Source organism: Contarinia nasturtii, unplaced genomic scaffold, assembly GCF_009176525.2.
Source record: "Contarinia nasturtii isolate CC-2019 unplaced genomic scaffold, AAFC_CNas_1.1 Cnas_scaffold_695, whole genome shotgun sequence".
NCBI lineage: Eukaryota > Metazoa > Arthropoda > Insecta > Diptera > Cecidomyiidae > Contarinia > Contarinia nasturtii.
Genome location: NW_022198046.1, coordinates 363184 through 385157, shown reverse-complemented (window position 1 = coordinate 385157; position 21974 = coordinate 363184). Strand labels below are relative to the sequence as shown.

Below are 21974 nucleotides of genomic sequence, written 5' to 3'. Positions count from 1 at the left end.
TTTGAATTTACTTTTATTCTACAGGGCGACCAAGCGGGAAAATATTTTATAGTGGTAAGTATTTAAAAAGGCTTCAAAAATAATCATACTATATTTCTAATAGAATTAAATTTCGATACTTTTACTCTCTGACGGTTTCATTATGAGTTAAGGTAAGAAATTTATAATGCAAGAATCCGTGATCTGAACAGATGGGGTGTAATCTAACAAAAGTTTGGTATCATTTGGTATAACTTACTTGGTTTGCTATATAAAAAGGAACGATGCATTATATAAGGAAGAAATTTCTTCTGTTGTTTTAAACTTATCATAAAATTATTATCGCTTATAGATGATATCTAGAATAATGGTATTAACGTAGAAACTATCGACACCGCTTTATCATATGAACAAAATGTGACAAGTACAGACCTTGTTGGGGCACATCTGATATATGCTTAATTTTTCTAGGATCTATCTAGATTCATTCTATTCAATAAATGTATATTACAATAGATATATACTTCATGAAACTAACTAACCAGTAAAGTACCCAAAGTGTGAATTAAAGTTTTTGATGTCACAAAATGAAAATGACATTTTTCCTACAATTTTAGCCAGCCGGTCCAAATTACTTTTTTCTATCTAATGATGCAAGTTGGCTAGTTTTGGTCCATAATTTATTTTAAGCACTTGGGAGCAATGATCCAACATTTATGAGAGATTTGGGCCACCCTATTGCACATAGCAAATTGTGAGCAATGAACGTGGGGCTAAAATATGAAAATGGATCATGGTATATCCGCACTAAAATTCACTTCTAAACCTACTTCAATGACTGAATTTGATCAATTTTAACCGCATAAACAATATCAATGCTATTTGAAAGCGTTCTGGCCTGATTTGCGCATTGCTATACTGGCCGGGGTGAATGCATGTTTTCAACTCGCAATATAAAATGGATCGTTTTATGAAGAACCAAAATTGACATTCAATTGGTTTTAAATCATAGTTTTTTTTTTGCTGAAATCGATAGAATATCATGAAATATCACATTTAGAGCCATTTAATCCATATCTATATGTAAAACGTTTGATTTTTGAGTGTGCAATTTTAAAGACAAAACTGCTTTAAAAGGTATTTATCATCTAATCAAAAAAAATCCTAATTTTGATACCTTCTTAACACTTAAACGGTCTTGTTAACACTAAGATGTGATAATTCATTAAATTTTAACGATTTCAGCCAAAAATGTATGATTTAAATAACATGGAATGTCAGTTTTGGTTCTTCATAAAATGGTCCATTTTATATTACGAGTCGAAAACATTCCTTTACATCGGCCAGTATAAACAAGCGCAAATTTGACCAGAATGCACTCAATCAGCATGGATTCTGTTCATGAGATCAAAACTGACCGAATACAGTCGTTTAAATAGTCTAATATGTGACTTTTAGTGCGGATATACCATGATCCATATTCATATTTTGGCCCCATGTTCATTGCTCAAAATTTGCTATGCAAATAACAGTGTTCCAGCTATACGATGCGTTCAAATGGATGTATACCACAGTGGAATCACATTATTTTTGCTCTGAAAAAAATGTTGGTCAAAAAATCGAAAATTTTACCTGAAAATGTATTTTATTTTCATCCAAATCATTTGAAACTTCTCCAGTCGTTAGTTTATGGTCGAAAATGATGTCCTCAGTTCATTTTGAGTCGATGTGGTTGTTTGAAGTTGTGTTTAAATTAATCAAAAATGCTATATTTCAAGAAATTCACATAATGATCGATACAGGCATTGATGCCGACATAAAGTGCTCGACTTAACGTGATGATATCATCGTGAAACTTTGCACACGTGATCTACACAACAAATAAGGAAGAAGGTGGTGAACCAAGTTGAATTTCATAAAAGTTGTTTTCGCGGCCACTCTATTCTGCACCCAAAAAGTGAAAAATTGACTTTTCATCATTTTACCCTAATGGGGGCTCTGAATTTTCCCAAAATTTAAAGGGGTAACATTTTACTTTTTCTATTTGGTCTCTCGCAAATTCAATGTATAGTTGTAGTAAGTTAAATCACCTGTACTCTATCAACCAAAGCTGCTCAAAATCCAATGGTTTCTATTCCTCGTAACCCATGGGGCGAATCACCCTAGAGAATACTAGAAAAACTAGTGAATCTAGTGCGAAGAATGACGTCAAATACGAAGCCAGCTTCACACCAAAGGCCATATAATTTATATGAAAAACTACTGAGAGACAACTTCACGCACTAGAATTTTCTAGTTTTCTAGTGAAATTTTCGAAGCCTGATCATGCCCGTAACTAACAACACCTCTAATGCGTATTCCGAGTACTAATCGAAGTTTGTGACAATATGACCGTCACAGTTTGGCAAAATCATAATGAACCGATTACACTGCGTTAAACTGTTAAAACAAAACAGTAGAAATAAATGGATTTTAATTTTTTACATTTTTGAAAATAAAAAATCTTTTGTTTTTTCACTTTTGTGTCATACTCGTGATAATCCGATTAAATAATTATTAAAACAGTAGAAATAAAAATATTTTCATTTTTTACATTTTTAAAAATAAAAATTCTTTGTTTTGTTTTGTAGTTTCCGGTAGTTTCGTGAGATTTACTGCACAATATTCAAAAATATTAAATTGATAAAAAATAAAGTGGTTGACATAACCTCACTTTCGTTTTAATAATTAATTGATCGGTTTTTCACGATTGTGACACAAAAGTGAGGTTATGTCAACCAATTCATTTTTAATAATTTAATATTTTTGAATATTGTGGACACAAAATCTCACAAAATTGAAAGAACAAAAGATTTTTTACTTTCAAAAATGTAAAAAATTAAAATCTATTCATTTCTACTGTTTTATTTCAACAGTTTAACGCAGTTTAATCTATTCGTTATGAGTTTGCCAAACTGTGACGGCCATATTGTCACAAACTTCGATTAGTACTCGGAATACGCATTAGAGGTGTTGTTAGTTATAAGGTTTATATAGGAAATACTATACCATGATCGGGCTTCGGAAATTTTATCAAAAACTACAGTGAATCTAATATATAGTAGACAAAATTTTGCATGACACACTTCACTCACACGCCATTCGTATATGAATCCTATGTTAGTGGAGAGTTTCTCTGCTTACTTTCCTTGTTATTTTGTCTATCAAAAAAATTAGATTCACTGTAGATGCAGTAGAATTTCGTGATTGACCCCATGTTGTAACCCCAATCATCATGTGAAGTCAGATTTAAAAAAAAAATCTCTGGGATGAGATAATCGATCAAAAAACACTGCATGGACATGGATGGCAAGTTAAAAAAAATTCTTGTCAATAACACTAGCAAATAAAATGTCTTACATACGTAAGATGAACTTTTCCGCACTGTGATCCATGAACATGCATTTATTACGTATAATTACCGTAAATATGAATTCATGAGAAAACTGAATCTGATATAAGTTTTGCGATACAAATAATTTTTGATAGACTTTTCAATGCCTGTATGATATAATAATCATGTGAAAATTTGCAGATGTTATTTTTTTCACAAAAAACTAACATTCTGAAAGTTTGAAGAAATTTCAATACAATTAAGTGGTACCTTCCATACAAAATTTTCGTTTTTGAGAAAAAAATCCAAAATTTTGTTCGGGAAGTACCCCTATTGTGCATGAAATCTCTTCAAACCTTCGGTATGTTATTTTTGTGTGAAAAAAATAACCTGTGTAAAGTTTCAGCTCATTACGATATCATACAGGCATGGCTTCCATACAAAAATCCAAATTTTTTGAAATTTTTGTATGAAAAGTGTGTCGAAATATATTTGTATCGCAAAACTAACGTCATATTCGGTTTTCTCGTACCCAAATACATTAAATATCACTTTTGGAAGAAAAATTGATTTTTTCCCATGGATGTCCATGGGCATCACACCAGACATGACACGTCACTCTTTCAACCAAAGTCGCTCAAAATCTAATGGTTTCTATTCCTCGGCACCCCCAATCATCCTGTGAGGTCAGATTTTGAATTACTTTTCTGGTTTGAAAGTTATCGTGTTAACAAATTTTTGCGTACAAGTACAGGGTACAGGGTACCACGCACATACATTCGGACATCAAAAAAACGCTGGATTCGTGTTCCCTGGCTCCTAAAACACCCAGAAAACACATTTTCGACCGATTCCAATAATTTACCTTACACACTAGGTGTGTGCGGAAAAGTAAAAGGGAAATCTTACCTAGGTTGAATGAAGATCCAATTAATGTGACGATTGTCTGGCTCTTTTCCCCTCATATGTATTATGAAGGCACCTTAAGAGAATGTTTTTATGTGTTAAAATTACCTGAATGAACACGAAAGAGAATCTATTAAATCAACATATTTTAAATTTGAATCTTTTTATATAACTCATACTAATGGAATTTCACTGTAAATAAGTAGAAGCAGAGAATTCATAAAAAATTATGTATATTTTACATATTTAGGTCTTAAAGGCTTAATTTGTTAGTAGAGTTCTACGACTTACCCAAAAGGTTCTAATATTAGAAGAAATGTATGTAAAAATTAAAGCGATAAAAATCAAAAACATATATTTCTCTATTTTCATTAAATTTTATTTTTATAAAAGACAAAATAATTCGTAAATAATTTCTTCACTTGAACTTATTAGAAAAATAAATGGATTACAATGCTTTGGGTAATTCATTCATTTTGAAAGGTAAGTATATATTTTTTAAATGAAGTAGGTGTCGGAATTGTTTGGATTGTCGCAACAAAACGAATTTTGAATGTAATTAATTCATTAATTTTTTTTCAAATCCTTCGGGATCTTATTTTCTATTGAAATTATACTGTTCGACAACAAACGAAAAGAAAACAAATTTTATCGATTTGCAAAATTTACAGAGCTTTTATATATAGATTGCGATCCCGTTAGTTCCATTCTTTAAAATTAGGTTCTTATAACAAAATCTAAACGACTATACTACATTTATATTCAGCTAATTTTAATGTGCTGTATGTCATTGTGAAGTGATTTATTTTCAAATAAATGTCGGTGTGTGACGTTGCTTTCATTCATGTGTTATTTAGTCTAAGATTTTCTTATTTATACAAGCAAGTAAATAACATTAGTATTCATTTCAATCCATTCCAACATATCCAACTCTTTTTTCAAATTTGATTTTTCTAGTCGAAAATTTTAAATAAGTAAATGACTTCATGCCAGCCATTTTATTTACAATTTTAGTTTACAATTAGATCAATTTAAAGTATTACTTTTGTGCTCCATCGAAACAAATAAAAATCAATCAACGTTTTTTTGTATTCTTTAAATTTATTTTACGAATATATAGTTCAAAGTGCATTGCTAGTTTTGTTCTTGTTGTCATTTGATATTTGGATGATGATTTGATACAAATTGAATGCAATTTGATTGCTTTTCGAATTGGGTCTGTGCACATTTCTGAATGAAACAATTCAAAAATTTAAACAAAAATGAAAGCAATGAAGTGCTTGATTAAATTAAAATTTGTGTACGTTTGTTCCTTTGTTAATTGAGTTTGCATTCTCGAATGCGTATAAATAAACATAGTTTTCTAAAATGAAAATAATATATTGTAGGTTTTGTGATGTATTTAAAAAGGAATTTTTCGGGTTATTCGAATGAATGATTTATTCGTTTTGTGTTTCAAAACAAAATGAGAAAATGATGTGAAAAGAATTGCTAAATTGTGTGTGAATGAAGAAAAAATTCATATTTTACACATATGTTTTGATGAAACCCTATGATTTGAGGCTAATACAGATCGATTGGCAGCTTTCGACTGAAAATGACCAGCACAACCTGATGTTCTAAGAATTTAAACTTATAATTAAGAAGAATTTTCCAGTGAAAAAATTTTTGTTTTTAAAAATATTCTTGTATTCTTGTTGATTTTTTTCATGAGTGTTTTTTTTTCTTTGTTTGTAAGTTTCTTTGTTTGCAGATATCAATTTACAGTGCATAATTAAAAGTAGCATCTATTAATTAAAATAGTAGATAAATAGTACTTTTTTCTGTAGCATTTGTTGCACGTCAAGCGTTGTTTCATGTCATGAGTCAAAAGTCAACGAATTATCCATTTAACCCATTTTTATTTTTTAAAGTTTGTTTTTTTTTGTTCCGATTGAATAAATCTTCAAGAAATTAATTTGTTTATGGTGTGAAAACACTTTAGAAATGAAACACCGTCATTAGAACATTTTTGGTGTGTATGCCAATTTCTTTCTATAAAAATATAACTAACACAAAGGGAAAGTGTGTTTTGTTTTGTTTTAAATGAACAAATAAATACCTATACAATGAAAGCTTAACGTTAATTTTCATATTTCCAATTTTGTTCGGAACTTACAAAAAGCACAAGAAAAACTTGTTTAGAATTATATATATGCCATTATTGAGTTGCCTTACAGCAGTTCAATTGAGTTCTGTGAAATTTAATAACTGTCATATTTTACCGCACAACTTCCTTTTCTCTTCAGAAGCATATATACTTTTTTTTTATTATTATTTTGAAATATTGTTGATGCCATGGCTGATTTTCATTCGATATTCATTGAATATCTTCCATAATTTATTGGTTCGATTGCACACAGTGATTTTGCACATTGCAATAGTTTTGCTTGTTATACAATTTTAATTAAAGTAGACATTTTTAGCTGCACTGTGTTTAATAGCCATGCACGATGTACACAACATAGATACGTGTTCCTCTTCACCTGTCGTCGGATTCACTTGATATTCATGAGTCCATTTGGCAACGGCTAAGAGTTTTTGCTTTTGTTGTACTGTCAAATTTGGATTGTTGTGACCCTCTGGACGTCGAGCACCACAAAGTGTACATACGGTACAAACTGCACAATGCCATTTGCCTGAAAATATAATTGAATAATTAAATATCATAGTATTTATTTTGAGTGGTATAATTTTGAAATGCTCACCATTTGGAACTTTTCTCAATCCGATACAATAAATATGATAACTACGATCACATTGATCACAGAAAAGCATTTTGTCTTCGTTTTCACTACGTCGACATTTAATACAATTTTTGCAGTTTTTACACTGCCATGCATACTCATTGACACGACGCGCCATTCGTGCAGACATTTTTAAGCAGGATGGATGTGCTAAATTTTGCATGAAATTAAAATTTATGTTAACCAATTAATTTCTCGGATTTTAACTTCAATTCCTCATGAACTTACCATTCCCTTTACAATGTGTACAGCTAACAAATATCTCTGGTTTTTTCTGCTGATTGCAACGTTCTGGTCCACTGCAAACTTGACATTTGTTTCTTTCACTTTTGGGAATTTTCGGCACTGATTTTGTTTCCTCTTTCGGTGGTTTATCAACATTTGCTTTGTTTTCTACTTCCAATTTAACTGTAGTTTCATCATCAGTTGACTCGTCACTTGAACTCGTTGAATCCTATGGGTAAAATTAAGAATTTATTTAAAACAATTGAATCTCATTTCGATTTTGATAATTAAAATAGACAGGCTTACATCTGAACTATCGGAGTCATCACTATCACTATTTGATGAACAACTACTGTCACTGTCACTGTCACTGTCATTTCCACTTTCTTCATCACTGATGTAATGAGTACGACGCGTTTTGTTATAATACTCCCGTAGTTTTTGATCCAATTGATACGGATCTGCTAGAACTGTGTTGATTGGATAACATCTGAAATGAGAATATTTTTACGTTTTAGTATCAATTTCAATGTATTTGATTAGGTGTTTTATTAATTGCTTACAATAATTCAGCGGGACTATATTTGCGATAGTATTCTTGGAATTGGCCTGGAACCAATGCAACTGGATAATGTGAAGGTTTCGTTGCAGGACGGTTTTGTCGATTCCGATGAATCTCGGGTACTTGTATAACGAAGTTCTGTAAATCTAGACATTCGAGTCGATTTTCCTTTCTCCTGTAACATTTAATCATAAAACATTTAAGAAAACTGTCTCTTTTGAATCAATTCAAATAAATTCACTGTACTCACGATCGATTAAAGTCTGTGTTCCACATTGATGCTGCTCGCATAGCATTTTCACGTGCACTCAAACTTTTGCCCAGAATTCCGGCCTGCATCTGCTTTTGTCGTGCGGCCAAGTCTCGGATTTGTTTCTCTCGTAAGTACCTCCGATATTCCTCGTACTTTTCAAAAAAGTCATTGTTCATAATATCTAATATGTCACTGGCGAGAACGGCTGTTAATCCCAAATCGCACATTTTCTCCGATACTAGCCCTTTTTCCATCAGATAGTTTCGCTCTTCCATTTCCACCATGCGACGTGGCAAATCTGGATATTTTCGTTTGAAACTTTTTACACCCAAATACTCAGCAATCTGCTCCTGGATCATGTATGTATCACGATTTCGAGACGGGCAGCATCCTTTTGGCGGTGGCCAATCATATTCGGCTATCATATCAACCGTGAATTCCGTTCTTCTGTTTTCGGCGAAGGATTAAAATCGAAATATTTCATTTATAATCATTATTCATTAAAACGTTTATTTGAATACATACCCTTCAGGATCGACTACTTCGATTTTTGACCGTATTTTCTTTGTTGAATTTTCAACAGTTGCACTTGTACTACTATGTAATGAACTCTGTGATTCGTCATTTTGAAGGAACTCCGTTGTTCTGAAATTTTCACAATTAAATTAGTATTTATGTATCCAAACCCATGCTACAAATATAAAATATTTACCTAATCGAAGGGGATGCAAATAATGAATCCGCACTCATCCGTGTATCTTCTTCGAATACTAATTGTAATCCTGGTGTTGTTGTGTCTTTTGGTGCCACTTTTCGTAATTCCTTCAAATTTTCAAATTAAAAAAATTCAATTAGTAAATTCTTTAATGTCTGAATGTGAACACTTAAATAAATTTTAGTAACAGGTGTTTGCTTTACTCGTATGATTCTTAGATTAAGATTACAAACTCAAAACTTGTTTTGAATAACTAGTTTGAATTAAATTCAATAAATGATTTCAATTAATTGATAGTAATATTTAAAGAGACTAATTATTCGACATTTATTTTCTAACCTTCCAGATAAAAATAAAATCAATAGATTTTGATAGTTATTTTAAGTGTAAAGTGCATCTAACCTACATCAAATTATAAGCAAACTAACTTGGAATTTCAAAATAAATAACAAAATAATTTGAAGAGTTGTATTATTAAAAATACATCGTTTTATGAGTTTGCGATAAGTTTTCATGCTTTTTTATCCATTGTAAATTTTCTGGATACAATGTTGTGTTATTGCGCATGTCAATTGAACTACGAAAATTGCTTCTAATATTATATGCATATCAATAATCACAAACAATTTCTTGAAGATTTGTAAAGTAAAACGATTTCATTGAAGCTATGTGTTTCGATTATTCACGCAAACGAGTAAAGCTTGGACGCTTTTGTCGTAGTTTTTCATCAAGTACGCTGAGAGCATGACAGTTGGCGTTCATTGAATTCTTACAGATAAATAAACATTATCAGAGACAAGCGGCTTTTACATTGACTCGACTCGCATGACACAGTTACTCTTAGCGCAAAAAAAGTGACACACATACTCGCAACCTATCCACACACGTGTATACGTGGCCCTCATATTAGCGGTGAAATGTATTGCGATTGAATCAAAACGTTTACGCGACTTACGAAGTTCACTCTCGCACACACACACACACTCACACATACATACTTGACTACACACAGCCTGTCGGCTGAAACATGTGTTTCATGTGTAGCGTTAAAGGCAACCAACTAACTAACCGAAAATACGATTTGTATAAATAAAAGCATTAGTCGTGTTCATTCACAAAAACTGAATGCAGAAAGAAGCGAGACAAAACATGGGTTATTTATTTATCTCGGTTACATATTACATTGCTAGGGATGCACGCAGACGATGATTTTTTATAGACTCTAAACGGTATTAACTATCGAAAAAAAAAATCAACGAAAAGAACTTACGATTCCTTCGGGTGATGTGAATACTGCATTTTCATTCGCTTTATCAGATGGTGATAATAGTTGGACTTTTCGCTGTTTTTTTGACAATAAATTGTGTCGACTTCGACGGTTTTTACCCCTGGACTTTTTAGTACTTCGTAATGGATTAAATGTTGGTGACTCGTCATCGTCATCGATTATAATTCTCTTTTTCCGTTCTTTCGGCACACTTGGTGTTGTTGGTGATATTAGGCCTACCGTCTTATCAAATGATGACTGTCCTGATACCGGAGTAGCGATGAGCTCGTTCATCGATACATCAACTCCTACACACAATTCGGTTTGTTCGATGTCTTTTTCTGACGATTGTATCGGTTGAATCGGTGATTCATAGGTATCATTCTCACTTGTATCCATTGCTATTGGTGCTGTGGTCGACGTGATTGTCATCGAGTCAGATGTTGCTAGAACATCAGCTCTTTCTTGAATCGTATTGGCTATGTCTTCTTGAGGATCTAATTGTACTGGGGGTATATCAACCGGAACCTGTTCTAGAGGTGCCATTGATGTAAGTGATTCTGCTGCAATTGTATTCACTTCTAAGGTGGGCTCTTCAATTTGTGCATTTTCTTGAGACATTAAAATACCTGCAAATTTACGTTTTTTACCCGGAGTTTTAGCTGGTTTTCTGTAAATAAATTTCGTATAGAGTCGCAGTTAGTAAGATTTAAATGAAAATTTTGGTTTTTACTACACAATACTGTGCCATATTTAATGTTTGTACTTACTTTTCGATCGTTTTGGGTGTTGTTCCTTTGCGTGGACGTCCACGCGGTCGTTTTACAACTGGCGTAGCATCTTCTTCATTTATCGATTTTACTGAATTTGATACATCAACACCTGAATCACGATCGATACACTCTTTTTTACGACCGTTTTGTTCAGCCGAATTCTCACCATCACCGAATTCATTCGTAAATGGATCAGATGCAGTGTCTTCGATTACAATGCAATCTGAATCAGAGCCTTCGTTTTCCATTAGCAAATTCTGAGCGGTAGATGTTTGATTAAATTCATCAGTTTTTGCCATATTATTATTGTTGCTTCCATTAGTTGATCGTTCTTTGTTGTTGGCTGCTTCCATCATGGCAGCCAACACATTAGCTCGTTCAATATCTTGTTGAAGTAATGGATGTATTGGTTCGATTTGTTCTTTTTCACTTTCATTGTAGAAATACTGCCAATTATAACTAGATTTTTTGCTTTGTTCCGAATTTCGATTTTGTTTGCTCGCAGACGTTTTATTTGTATCAATCAATTCTGGATTTTGTTTTGTATCCAACAATGTATGTTCTTTTGACGTAGACTCTTCATCTAATGGGACATCAATCATTTGATCGTTACTATCATGATCACAAAGATCGATAACGTCATTTATTTTCGAGCTACTATCACTGGTACTTTTAAACGGAGGTAGAGTTTGTAAAAAGTTTTGTATTGGTTGCGGTTGAATTTTTAATTGAGGTCGCGTGAGAATCGATCGCAAGCCAGAATTTGTATCAAATGAGATTGGCGGTGTTGGTGCGATTTCGTGTACAATTGAATCTCTTTTGATATTCGATTGATTTTGATTCGAATCATTATGGTTATTATTTGTTGTTGGTTGCTCGTCAATCATATCATCTGGTTCTGAGTCCGAGCTAAGCAATTGTACAATATCGGTGCCGAGTTTTTGTTTCTTAGCTAGAACATTATCCGATTCATGATTTGATCGCTTCAACTCATTTTGTTTGGCTGCTTGCGATGAATCATCACGTGCAATTGGCTCTTCGGCAATAATCGTTGTTGATGTTAGCGTTGACGCATCATTTGTTTGTGACGTTGAATTTTTATTTATCTTCAGAATAATTCTCGGCGATTGTTGACTTTCATTTTCTGAATTTCTAAATGGACTATTCTGCCCCGACGTTATTATTTCCAGTGGTTTTTCAATTGATTTTGGTATTGATTTTAGTATGTTTTTTGGTGTCACTAATTGCGCTCCAGAATTTGTTTGCTTCAGATTTTCATTTGGATTGACCACGGGTTTGATTGTTACCTTTGGTATAACAATATTATCATCGTGTGTCTTACGTTTTGTTTGTTTCGGCAATGGTGATTCTGTTCGGCCAATCTCGTTTCGCGTTTCATTTTGTTCGGTTTCATTGTGAATCACTTGAGGATAATCTATGTTGGACAGCTTGATATTCAGTTTTGGAATCGAATCATTTGAGTTCACTGTCGATGATGTTACTACATTTGAAGTTATGTTATTTAATTTTGACTGTTCTCCACTACTTGAAACTTTTAGATTGTTTGCAGATTTCGTAGACGATGGAGAATTTCGCATGACTGATGGATTCGGACTCACAACACAACCGCCGGTTGATGTCGCCTGAAAATACCAAGAAAAATATGAATTAGTACATTTGAAACATTCATCCGCCGAAATATGGTTACAGTTTATTTATACACATACTTTTATAATTAATTTAATGTCATTATTTGCATTGGCAGTGCTTGAACTACTGCTGTAACTTGAAGATGATCCAGAGCTACATGTCGATAAATTATCTTCAGCATTTGGGCCAGAAAATGAGGATGATGTTGATGTAATTGCATGCGTTGCATATTCACTTCGTGATGATACTTTGTCATTCGGTGATGGTTGACTTGATGGTGGCTGTGACGGTAATTCATCACTTGATTCATCTGTTTGTTCACTATTATTCAGTATCACCACTTTTGCGGTATCGTTGAACGCATTGGTTATCGTAAATCTTGGAAGTGGTGGTTCAGCTATTGGTTTAAGCGTCAATTTAACTCCAGCATTGGATACTAAACTTCTCGGTGATTCTCCAGCCGCACTGTGTAGATTATGGTTATCTAGCTTAATTGTCACCTTGGGAACCACTTCATTGGATACTGTGCAATTGCTCTCATCATAACTATTTGAACCGATCGATAAATTTGTCGTTGAGCTACGCGCTGTAGCTAACCTGGAGAGAGTGAGAAAATAACAAGTTTGGTCGTTAGTTCTGAGTTTTCAAACAGTAATTTAAAATATTAAAAATTTAAGATATTGAAAACCAAACTTATAATGTAATAAATGCAAACCAAAATATCAGACTTACTTAGGCACACTGGAACTCGATTCAGATAGTAAATGTGTTTGGTAATTGCCACTGATATCGTCATTATTCGAAGCTGCCGAATGCGTTGGCAACGGTGTCAGATTACTGTTAATATTATTTGAATCAATTTTTTTTATTTTCAATTTTGGTATTGCTTCTTGTGATGATGACGGCACATGTGAACCCGCACTATGATTATGATGGTGTTCAAATTCCGTTGGTGGCTTAACAATGGGCTTTATTATGATTTTCGGGTATGATTGTTGATTTTCATGTGGCATTTCGTTGTCATCATCATCGTCATCGTTACCAGCCGTACTGGATGATGAAGATTTAGGTGACATACTTTGACGATCTTCTGGCGGCGGTCCCAATTTAATTTTTGTTTTAATCGGATCCCGATTAATATTTATCCTCAATGGTTCCACTTTTCTAGAATCCATTTTGCTTGGTGAATCGGAAATAGTCACATCAATGTGATTATTATCCAATGCAATGGTTTTGTTTGATTGTTGAAATTCAGCTGAAAACTCTTGCGTTTCGGTGTCAGCTGAATTGATGGATGTCGAAGGTAGCGTTTGCTGGCTATATGAATCATCCGATTCTCTTACTTGTTTATTAGTCGTCACAATTACACACACTTTATTCGCGCCACTAATATTTATTGGTTCAATGTCTCTGTTCGAAAAATTGTTCGATATCAATGAGCTGTTGTCGTCACCATTCTGAGCATCATCAACTAAACTAAATGTATTATTATTTGCAATCGCACTGTTATTATCGTCTGATTTTATTGTTGAATCGGTGCAATTTCGTGCCAATGGACCGCACATTATCTCGTCATAATGGTCCTGTTTAACGTATGCATTTTGTCTATTTTCATAAATTTTAGTCACTTCACAAGTACCACTCGCAACACTATTCACTTCGAAACTCTGTTGCAATTCTTGATTTTGTTTTTGTTTCGACGTATCAGAATCATTCATCTGTATCAAATTTGTTGGCTGATTTGGTGTGTCGCTGATTTTCGTCGAGTTATTCCCATTGTCAATTAACACTTGGTGCGGATCTACCATTCTACTTTTGATAAATACAAATAAATTAGCCTCGTGTTGACGATTTTTATTTTGGTTTAACCGATAAATGACAACAATTCAACGTCACCAAATGAATTGTTGATCATTTTGACCGCATTTTCGATGAAAATAGGTTGCATTTTCACAATTTTATACATAGCACCGTTTTCGAAATGCTTAATTCGATTTTCCTCTTTTTCGTAGTTCACTTTTGGTTTACACTTTTATTTAAAAACAAAAAAATTATTTATTTTTTAAAATGCACATGTTAAATTAAAATTGGTCAAAAAACACATTTTTTGAATTAATATTCGAAATTTAAAAAATGCTCACTAAGTTGCTGTAGCAAATTTCAAACTTTTCACTGTTTATGTTTTTGTTTAAAGAAAATAAATTTTTTTCGTTTTTTATTAAATCAACGAAAATTACAATTTTAATTAATTTTGTCGATAAAAAAAATGTGAATTAGTGGCTTGGTTTATTTCAGCTCCTATAGCTGCTGTTTGTTCAGTATACTTTCAGATATAACATGTAATGAAATCAGCCATTTGCAATTTTTTATTTCAGCTCTCACTCTCCCGTCGATCTGTCAAAAAAAATTGTACACATGAAAATAAGAAGAACTGTCCAATATGATTTAATTTCGAATATTGAATTGTTCGATTTGGTCGCGCGCAAAATTATTACACAGTGAGCAGAATTTTTTTTTCCCGTTTTCACACAACTCTTTCTAAACTCTGTGAGGCCAGAAAACACATGAAATTCCCTATACACGAAAATTTATGAACTCACTGCACTGTAGAGAGCACACAGTGCAAAATCAGTTCGTTCATTCGTTTGTTCATTCGTTTGTCCATTCGTACGTTTTTTCATTTCATCGCACACACATTTTTCACATTGACTTACGACTCAAATACGACTTCAAATATGTATGCCAGAATATGCCATACACAATCAAAAGCCCATATAAAGTTAGTGTTGTGGTTGAATGTGTGTCTCTGTGTGTATGTGCATATATATGAGTTACACAGTATTTGGTATAAAACATAAACGATTTATGTATTTGATGTGTGAGAGCAAGAGACTATATTAATGTATAACGTACGCTTGTCATAATATATGGTTTCTGTTTCATTCTCTTTTTTTAATTCTTCTTTCTTCTTTCTTGCCTCTATCTTTTAAAACGGCGCGCGCGAAAACCAAAAACCAAAAGCTGATGTATATAAATATACATCAAACTACAATTATGGATAATATCGGGAAAAATGTTACAATAAAATGAGAACGAACGATGAGTAATGAGTGAGAGACAACGAATTATGGGAAGAAAAAAAAAAGAAAAGAAGAAGAACACTGTAATAGAAGCGCGAGACTTCTCTATTGTACGGACAGCTGCCGCTGCTCATTTTCCTATTTTCTCTCATTTGTTTGCTGGTGGTGTTATTAAACTGGCTGCTATGACTATGACACTTCAAACACAAAACGTACCAGAAAAGAAATCACTTACACACGAAATATCAGCATAATTCGTATGTCTATTGGTGTTTCGATATGTCTCTAAATTATGTTTTTTTTTTACTTTAATTCAGTTATTTGTTTCCATTATTCGGTGGCTTTATGCTTGCATTGCCAATGTAGGAACAACGCAATCAACGTCGCTTCAATACTTCGGATAAATTCGGTTAAGCAACGATGTTTGCCGAAGTCTCTATCCACTACAACATTGCATTAGCCATGAGCATACTGTGTGTATGTATGTGTGCGCCTCACTAGCATTTGTTTTGTATAGGTATATGACAGAATTTCATAGAGTTTTATAAATGTGTGTGCGACATTTTTATGTGCGTGTATACATTGAAAGAGATGCGACAATACTCCAGTATAACGAAGTTTATATGTATGTGATCACAATACTAATTTATTCTCTTCGTTTGAAGTCTTCGAATCATTCACTGAAGCGAAGAAAAGGAAACAATAAAATGGAAGTCTCCCTGTAGCACATCTTGGACTCGATACAGAGAGAATTATATGCGTGCGTATGCACTGACGGAATTGAGTTCAAAAAGAAATTTCCGAAAAGGGTGAATGTGCACGAAATCGAGTGCGAATGACTTTCTTATTTAAATCGCCAAACAAAACGGACGCATCGAATTGCACAGGTACAGACCGCGCGCGCGACAAAGAAAGAAGTGGTAAATATAAACTAAATCACTGTGTAGTCAATAAATGCCATTTGTTCGGCGAGTTCACCGCGCTACCACACAACAATCCACGGAACAGTTATTCAAATGAGGAGCAATGAGAGAATGCACCATGTGACATTGATTCAATGTAGAATGCATTTTATTAGCTTTATAATTAAACTAGAAATAAAGGCGATCGATATTTTTTTTTCTTCTTTGGTACGCCATCCCATTACATGAATGATTTTCTTTTCTAGACAAATTCCTGTTTATTATCCCATACTAGTTGTGAGCTCATTCGAACCAATGAATTGAAATTGTATACAAAGTAATGAATAAAAAAAAAAAATATGTTGTGTAAATTTATATTGAGAAGTGTAGAAAATTACTTTTGCGAGCGACCAAAAAAACGAAATTCATTAATTACGAAATCTTATGAATTATAATTACCCCATAACACTCTCAATTACTACTGCACTCACAGTTTTATTTAATTTTCAAACAATTTTTTCTGTTGTTTTTGTCGTCGACGTTGTAGTCGTTTGTGGTTCTGGTTGGTCAATAAGAAAACTTTTCAATCAAACTACAAATGAAAAAAATATGTGTCGATTTATTGCAAAGGTCTTTCTCATTTGATATTGGAACAAATCACTGTTTCACTTAATTGTTTATTTTTTTCGTCGTACACTTAACACATTAGCATTAATTCCAGAATAAAACATATAAAAATTGTGCCCATGAAAAAATGAATTAAATCGACGCACACACAATATGCTTTGCTCGTTCAGTAGAAAGACATTTACAGCCGTTCATTCGAACTCAACAATGAACTGCTGCATACTATTTTGTGTATGCGATATAAACTTATTGGTTATTTGAATGTATGGGTGTGCGAGTGTGCTTGTTGATGTATGTACTTGTATATATGAAGAGCGCGCTCACATACAATATTCATATCGTTGAAGTATAATATCAAAGCCGGTTGACATATGTGAAACTGGCTTTACGCCATTATCCAAAGCAAAAGACAACGAATATAACCGACATACATGCGAGCGAACAAGACAAAAAATATTCAAGCCGATACAGCTATATCAAATTAGTTCATATATTGACCACTACATATCGCCACTAAACATTGATTTTACCGCAAAGTAAACGTCAAAAAAAAAACACATCGAATGTGTGTTTCAAAATAGTGTTGAAGCGAAATCCATAATTTTCTGTTTTTCAGATCCAGATTCATTATTTTTAACAAACATGACAACATTAAGGCCCTTTACATGCAGTGACATGTTTAAATTTAACAATGTGTAAAAATTGAAGTGATTTATTTCATTGTTGTGGAGGTGATTAATTTCATTTAATTACAGAAACTTAGACCCATTGACCGAAACGTATGGACTTTCCTTTTATATGCAATACCTTGCGCATTGGCCGGAATATTTTCAAGTGGCAGAATCGCCAAGCGGTGAAATAATGGGATACAGTGAGTTTCATTCAAAACTTTAATTAATTTATATGCTGGTCTTTTGAACTACTAATTCATTTTATCTGCTTGAATAATTGATTGCATTTATTTCGCTGCAGTAATGGGAAAAGCCGAAGGACATGGAGAGAATTGGCATGGTCATGTTACCGCTTTGACGGTTTCTCCAGATTATCGACGATTGGGATTGGCTGCAACACTAATGAATTTCCTAGAAAATGTCTCAGAAATGTTAGTTAATTTTTACGGATTATATTTGTGCGATGAGATTTAACTCATTTAAGATTATTCTTTAAAGGAAATCAGCCTACTTTGTGGACTTATTTGTACGTGTTAGCAATAAAATCGCAATCAATATGTACAAGAACTTGGGATATATTGTGTATCGAACGGTCATTGACTATTATGCTGGACCAGGTGATATTGACGAAGATGCTTATGGTAAGTTCACATGGAAATTAATTTATTGTATCAAATCAATCGATTTTAACCAAAATTTTGTTTCAAATTACAGACATGCGAAAAGCTATGCCACGTGACGTTGATAAAAAGTCAATGATACCACTAAAACATCCAGTACATTGTGATGAAGTGGAATAGAACTGATGACTAAAATTCATATAATATCATTACAAATTCGAATAAAATATGGTCACAATCGAGAATTTATTTCTTTTTATTGGGAGGTTTTATCCAATTAGAATATGGTAGCAAGCATATATAATATTCCCATTGATATACAGTTTGTTATTAAAAAATAGGTTTCAAAAACGACTTCAGTGGAGAAGATTGTCATCGTAGGTTGTCCACGCGTATTTGAACCTAGACAATCAATTTATATATGTTATGTAGATAATATTGTGTCTTTTTTAAATATTTCTGGAGGTTTACTTGAGAAATACATTTTCAGCTAATGAAATAAAAATGATATAGGCGCTATTTTCTTATTGATATATCATATTGTAGATTTGTATCTATCTATCTCTAATTTATGGTTGAGCAAGAGATAAAAACAGTACTTGAATGTAATGTGATAGTACGTTGGGGGCCAAGCTAATGATATTTAGATTACTATGTTATTGTTGTAAAACAGCTGCTTTTGATAAGATGATACCAAAAATATATTCATTTCAAATTGCAATGAACATCTATGAACATGATATTTTCACAACGTTCTTATTTTATTCAAAAGAGAAAAAAATGGGATATTCTGTTACTTGACAAAGTGTGGCGCTGCTTGTACAATTGTACATTTTTCTGAATAAATCCGATTTGAAATTTTATTCGGATCATACAAAAGCATATTTCTATTAACTATTAAAGAAACACTAAACTCCAAAGGAAATTTAAATATTATTTAGAATTTCCAAAAAAAATTCAAGTTTAAATTTTGAAAAAATGAGCAAGAGTCTTTTGACTTTTAGCAATACCAACAATAATTTCAGCACAAAAAGTGTCAATGGAGTGAAGTAATATTCACTATTATATTTAATGTTTCTGTGCTCTGTTTCGTTAAAATGTCTGAATAGTGCATGCAGATTTTTATCATTAAAAAAATAGAATATAGATATTTTAATTGATGCTCTGAGCACTTATGAATGAACGATTTCAATTCACTCATTTTGCATACTTTCAATGTCAGAGTCTACAAATCAAATTGACACAAATTGAGTTGAGGGATTTGTTCAGAATTCGAAGAATGAGAATGTGATTGCATAAAGTTGGTTTACATTTGTCAACGACCATATCATGTAAAAAGCACCAGTTCTCGTCCGATCACTGAAGTTAAGCTGCATTGAGCATGGTTAGTACTTGAATGGGTGACCGTCTGGGAACACCATGTGTCGTTGGCATCATTTCTTTTTTTTTTTGCATTTGTTGGGGGATTTTTTTTTACAAAAATTGTATGGTTCTTATGGTTAGTAGATTTTTAATGTTTTTTTATAATTTTAAAAATTAAGTTTTTATTCATTTAATATGAGAAGTACTACACCCTTTGGATATTAATGATGTACTTTTTACATGATGTGGTCGTTGACAAATATATAATCCTTATTTGCGTAGACATTCTTCAAATATAATATCCAAAACACATTTTTGGAGAAATTATAATGTTACTTAAAGACTGTTTTTAGTTCCAAGTGAAAGGAGGTGCCTTTTACTTAAAGTCCTTAATAAATTATTCATCATCGATATGGTTTACTCGGTATTATTAATCAAATTAAGTGAAACTGTGAAAAATGTGTTCGTAAATAATTATTATAATAAAAAAAAATATTGAAAACTGCAAGTAGAGAGCATCTTCTTTCACTCGAAATCTAAAAAAATCTTTAAGTAACATTATAATTGCTCCAAAAATATGTTTTAGATATTATATTTGAAGATTGTCTACTCAAATAAGGATTATATATTTGTCAACGACCATATCATGTAAAAAGCACCAGTTCTCGTCCGATCACTGAAGTTAAGCTGCATTGAGCATGGTTAGTACTTGAATGGGTGACCGTCTGGGAACACCATGTGTCGTTGGCACAATTTCTTTTTTTTTCTCATCAAATATTTGAGTAATTTTATTATATACGTATTATATCAGAATATTTTTTTTATTTATCACACTTGCAATATAGTTAAGTTTATGGTAATTTACAATACTTGATCCATTGATTTGACTTTTATTATGTTTTCAAAAACATTTGGCCAGCATGCCGCTAAATTCGTCTTTAAATTCATTTGAAGCAATTCTGTTTCAGTAAAAACATGTTGTATTAATAATTTACCTCACCATTCCTCTGCTAATAGCACGGTTGTTTTTAAAAATTGTTTGAAAACGAAAAAAAAAAAAAGAAATGGTGCCAACGACACATGGTGTTCCCAGACGGTCACCCATTCAAGTACTAACCATGCTCAATGCAGCTTAACTTCAGTGATCGGACGAGAACTGGTGCTTTTTACATGATATGGTCGTTGACGAAAGTAAAACATTAATTCACAAACACATTTTGACAAATACATGGATGACGATATTACATTTAATGTGAAAGCTCAATTATGCAATCGAAATTATTCACGGTAAAAAAGAAATTTATTCTGGGAATTACCAAATTGTTGACAAACCAAATCCAATTCCGAATACTGTTCAACACAATCAGCAGAAGCAATTATACCGAAAACTGTATAAATATTAACTCTAAGAAGTGACCACTTTTCATTCTTATTTCAACCAAATCTAGCTGGTGAATCAAATTCTATCGCATTTGATTCAGAAACAAAGTTCAAATTTTGTTCGAAACGATTTAAAAAGCAAATTTATTCATTTTTCGAAGTTATTTCATGAATAAAAAATACTTTCCATTGCATTAAGCGGGATTTGGATATTTTGATTTTAATTATGAATTCAGTATAAAATATATATAAAAAAACACATAAGAAATGCTCATTGAACGCGGAATTTATGGTGAAATAATGTATAAGTAGAAGAAAACAAAACACACAGCTTATAATTGTATCTCCGGATTTGAAATTAAATTTTCCAATGCAATGTTCAGCTGCTCTAATTCGCAAACGCTGCTTAGCATCTATAGTTGTTCCATAATCAAGATATTGCCCTTAAATTGTGTTAAATTTCCGTGAAAATATACAGTTTTCACTTACAACGAACGAGAGCAACAGCATATGCATCGATTTTTCTCAATTCTGAATCATCATAAAGCAAGCTAAAGAACTTTCTCTCGAAGAAATTATTTACGAACAAAGCCAACGAGGTTCAAAATGTAATGTGTTTAGATAGGCATGAAATGATCAAAAAATTATAAATTCATTAAGAGAAATGTTGAATGAATTGAATTGAATATCCGCATATTGATGAGTTGCATCATCTGTCTGCAATTTATGTTTAATGGAAATCGCTTTTTTCGAAAACATTTTTTTGTGAGAGAAAAAAGGTCATCAAAATCGAACGGTTAAAACGAATCCCAATGATCAGGGAATAGATATAGTGAGTGGGTG

General features: G+C 32.6%; 2 protein-coding genes and 3 non-coding genes across 5 annotated transcripts; 3 read left to right on the top strand and 2 right to left on the bottom strand.

Moving 5' to 3' along the window:
• Positions 1 to 4909: 4909 nt before the first annotated feature.
• On the bottom strand, positions 4910 to 14672 carry LOC116340493 (serine-rich adhesin for platelets). Its single transcript, XM_031767025.1, has 12 exons — positions 13222 to 14672; positions 12567 to 13086; positions 10837 to 12482; positions 10070 to 10736; positions 8797 to 8906; positions 8610 to 8729; positions 8082 to 8531; positions 7833 to 8006; positions 7576 to 7759; positions 7273 to 7498; positions 7006 to 7194; positions 4910 to 6936 (listed from the first exon to the last, which is right to left on the bottom strand). Exons 1-12 carry the CDS (start codon positions 14295 to 14297, stop codon positions 6701 to 6703), a joined length of 5598 nt encoding a protein of 1865 aa, XP_031622885.1. The 5' UTR covers positions 14298 to 14672; the 3' UTR covers positions 4910 to 6700.
• Positions 14673 to 17624: 2952 nt separating this feature from the next.
• LOC116340495 (N-alpha-acetyltransferase 20) lies at positions 17625 to 18634 on the top strand. The gene is made up of 5 exons (XM_031767026.1): positions 17625 to 17793; positions 17854 to 17969; positions 18071 to 18200; positions 18268 to 18410; positions 18484 to 18634. The coding sequence occupies exons 1-5, from the start codon at positions 17741 to 17743 to the stop codon at positions 18567 to 18569; spliced, it is 528 nt and encodes a 175-aa protein (XP_031622886.1). The 5' UTR covers positions 17625 to 17740; the 3' UTR covers positions 18570 to 18634.
• A 1069-nt stretch (positions 18635 to 19703) lies between these two features.
• Positions 19704 to 19822, top strand: LOC116341469. Its single transcript, XR_004201161.1, has one exon. It is a non-coding gene; the product is annotated as a 5S ribosomal RNA (ribosomal RNA).
• A 560-nt stretch (positions 19823 to 20382) lies between these two features.
• LOC116341479 lies at positions 20383 to 20501 on the top strand. The gene has a single exon (XR_004201170.1). It is a non-coding gene; the product is annotated as a 5S ribosomal RNA (ribosomal RNA).
• A 318-nt stretch (positions 20502 to 20819) lies between these two features.
• Positions 20820 to 20938, bottom strand: LOC116341477. The gene has a single exon (XR_004201169.1). It is a non-coding gene; the product is annotated as a 5S ribosomal RNA (ribosomal RNA).
• Positions 20939 to 21974: the final 1036 nt, after the last annotated feature.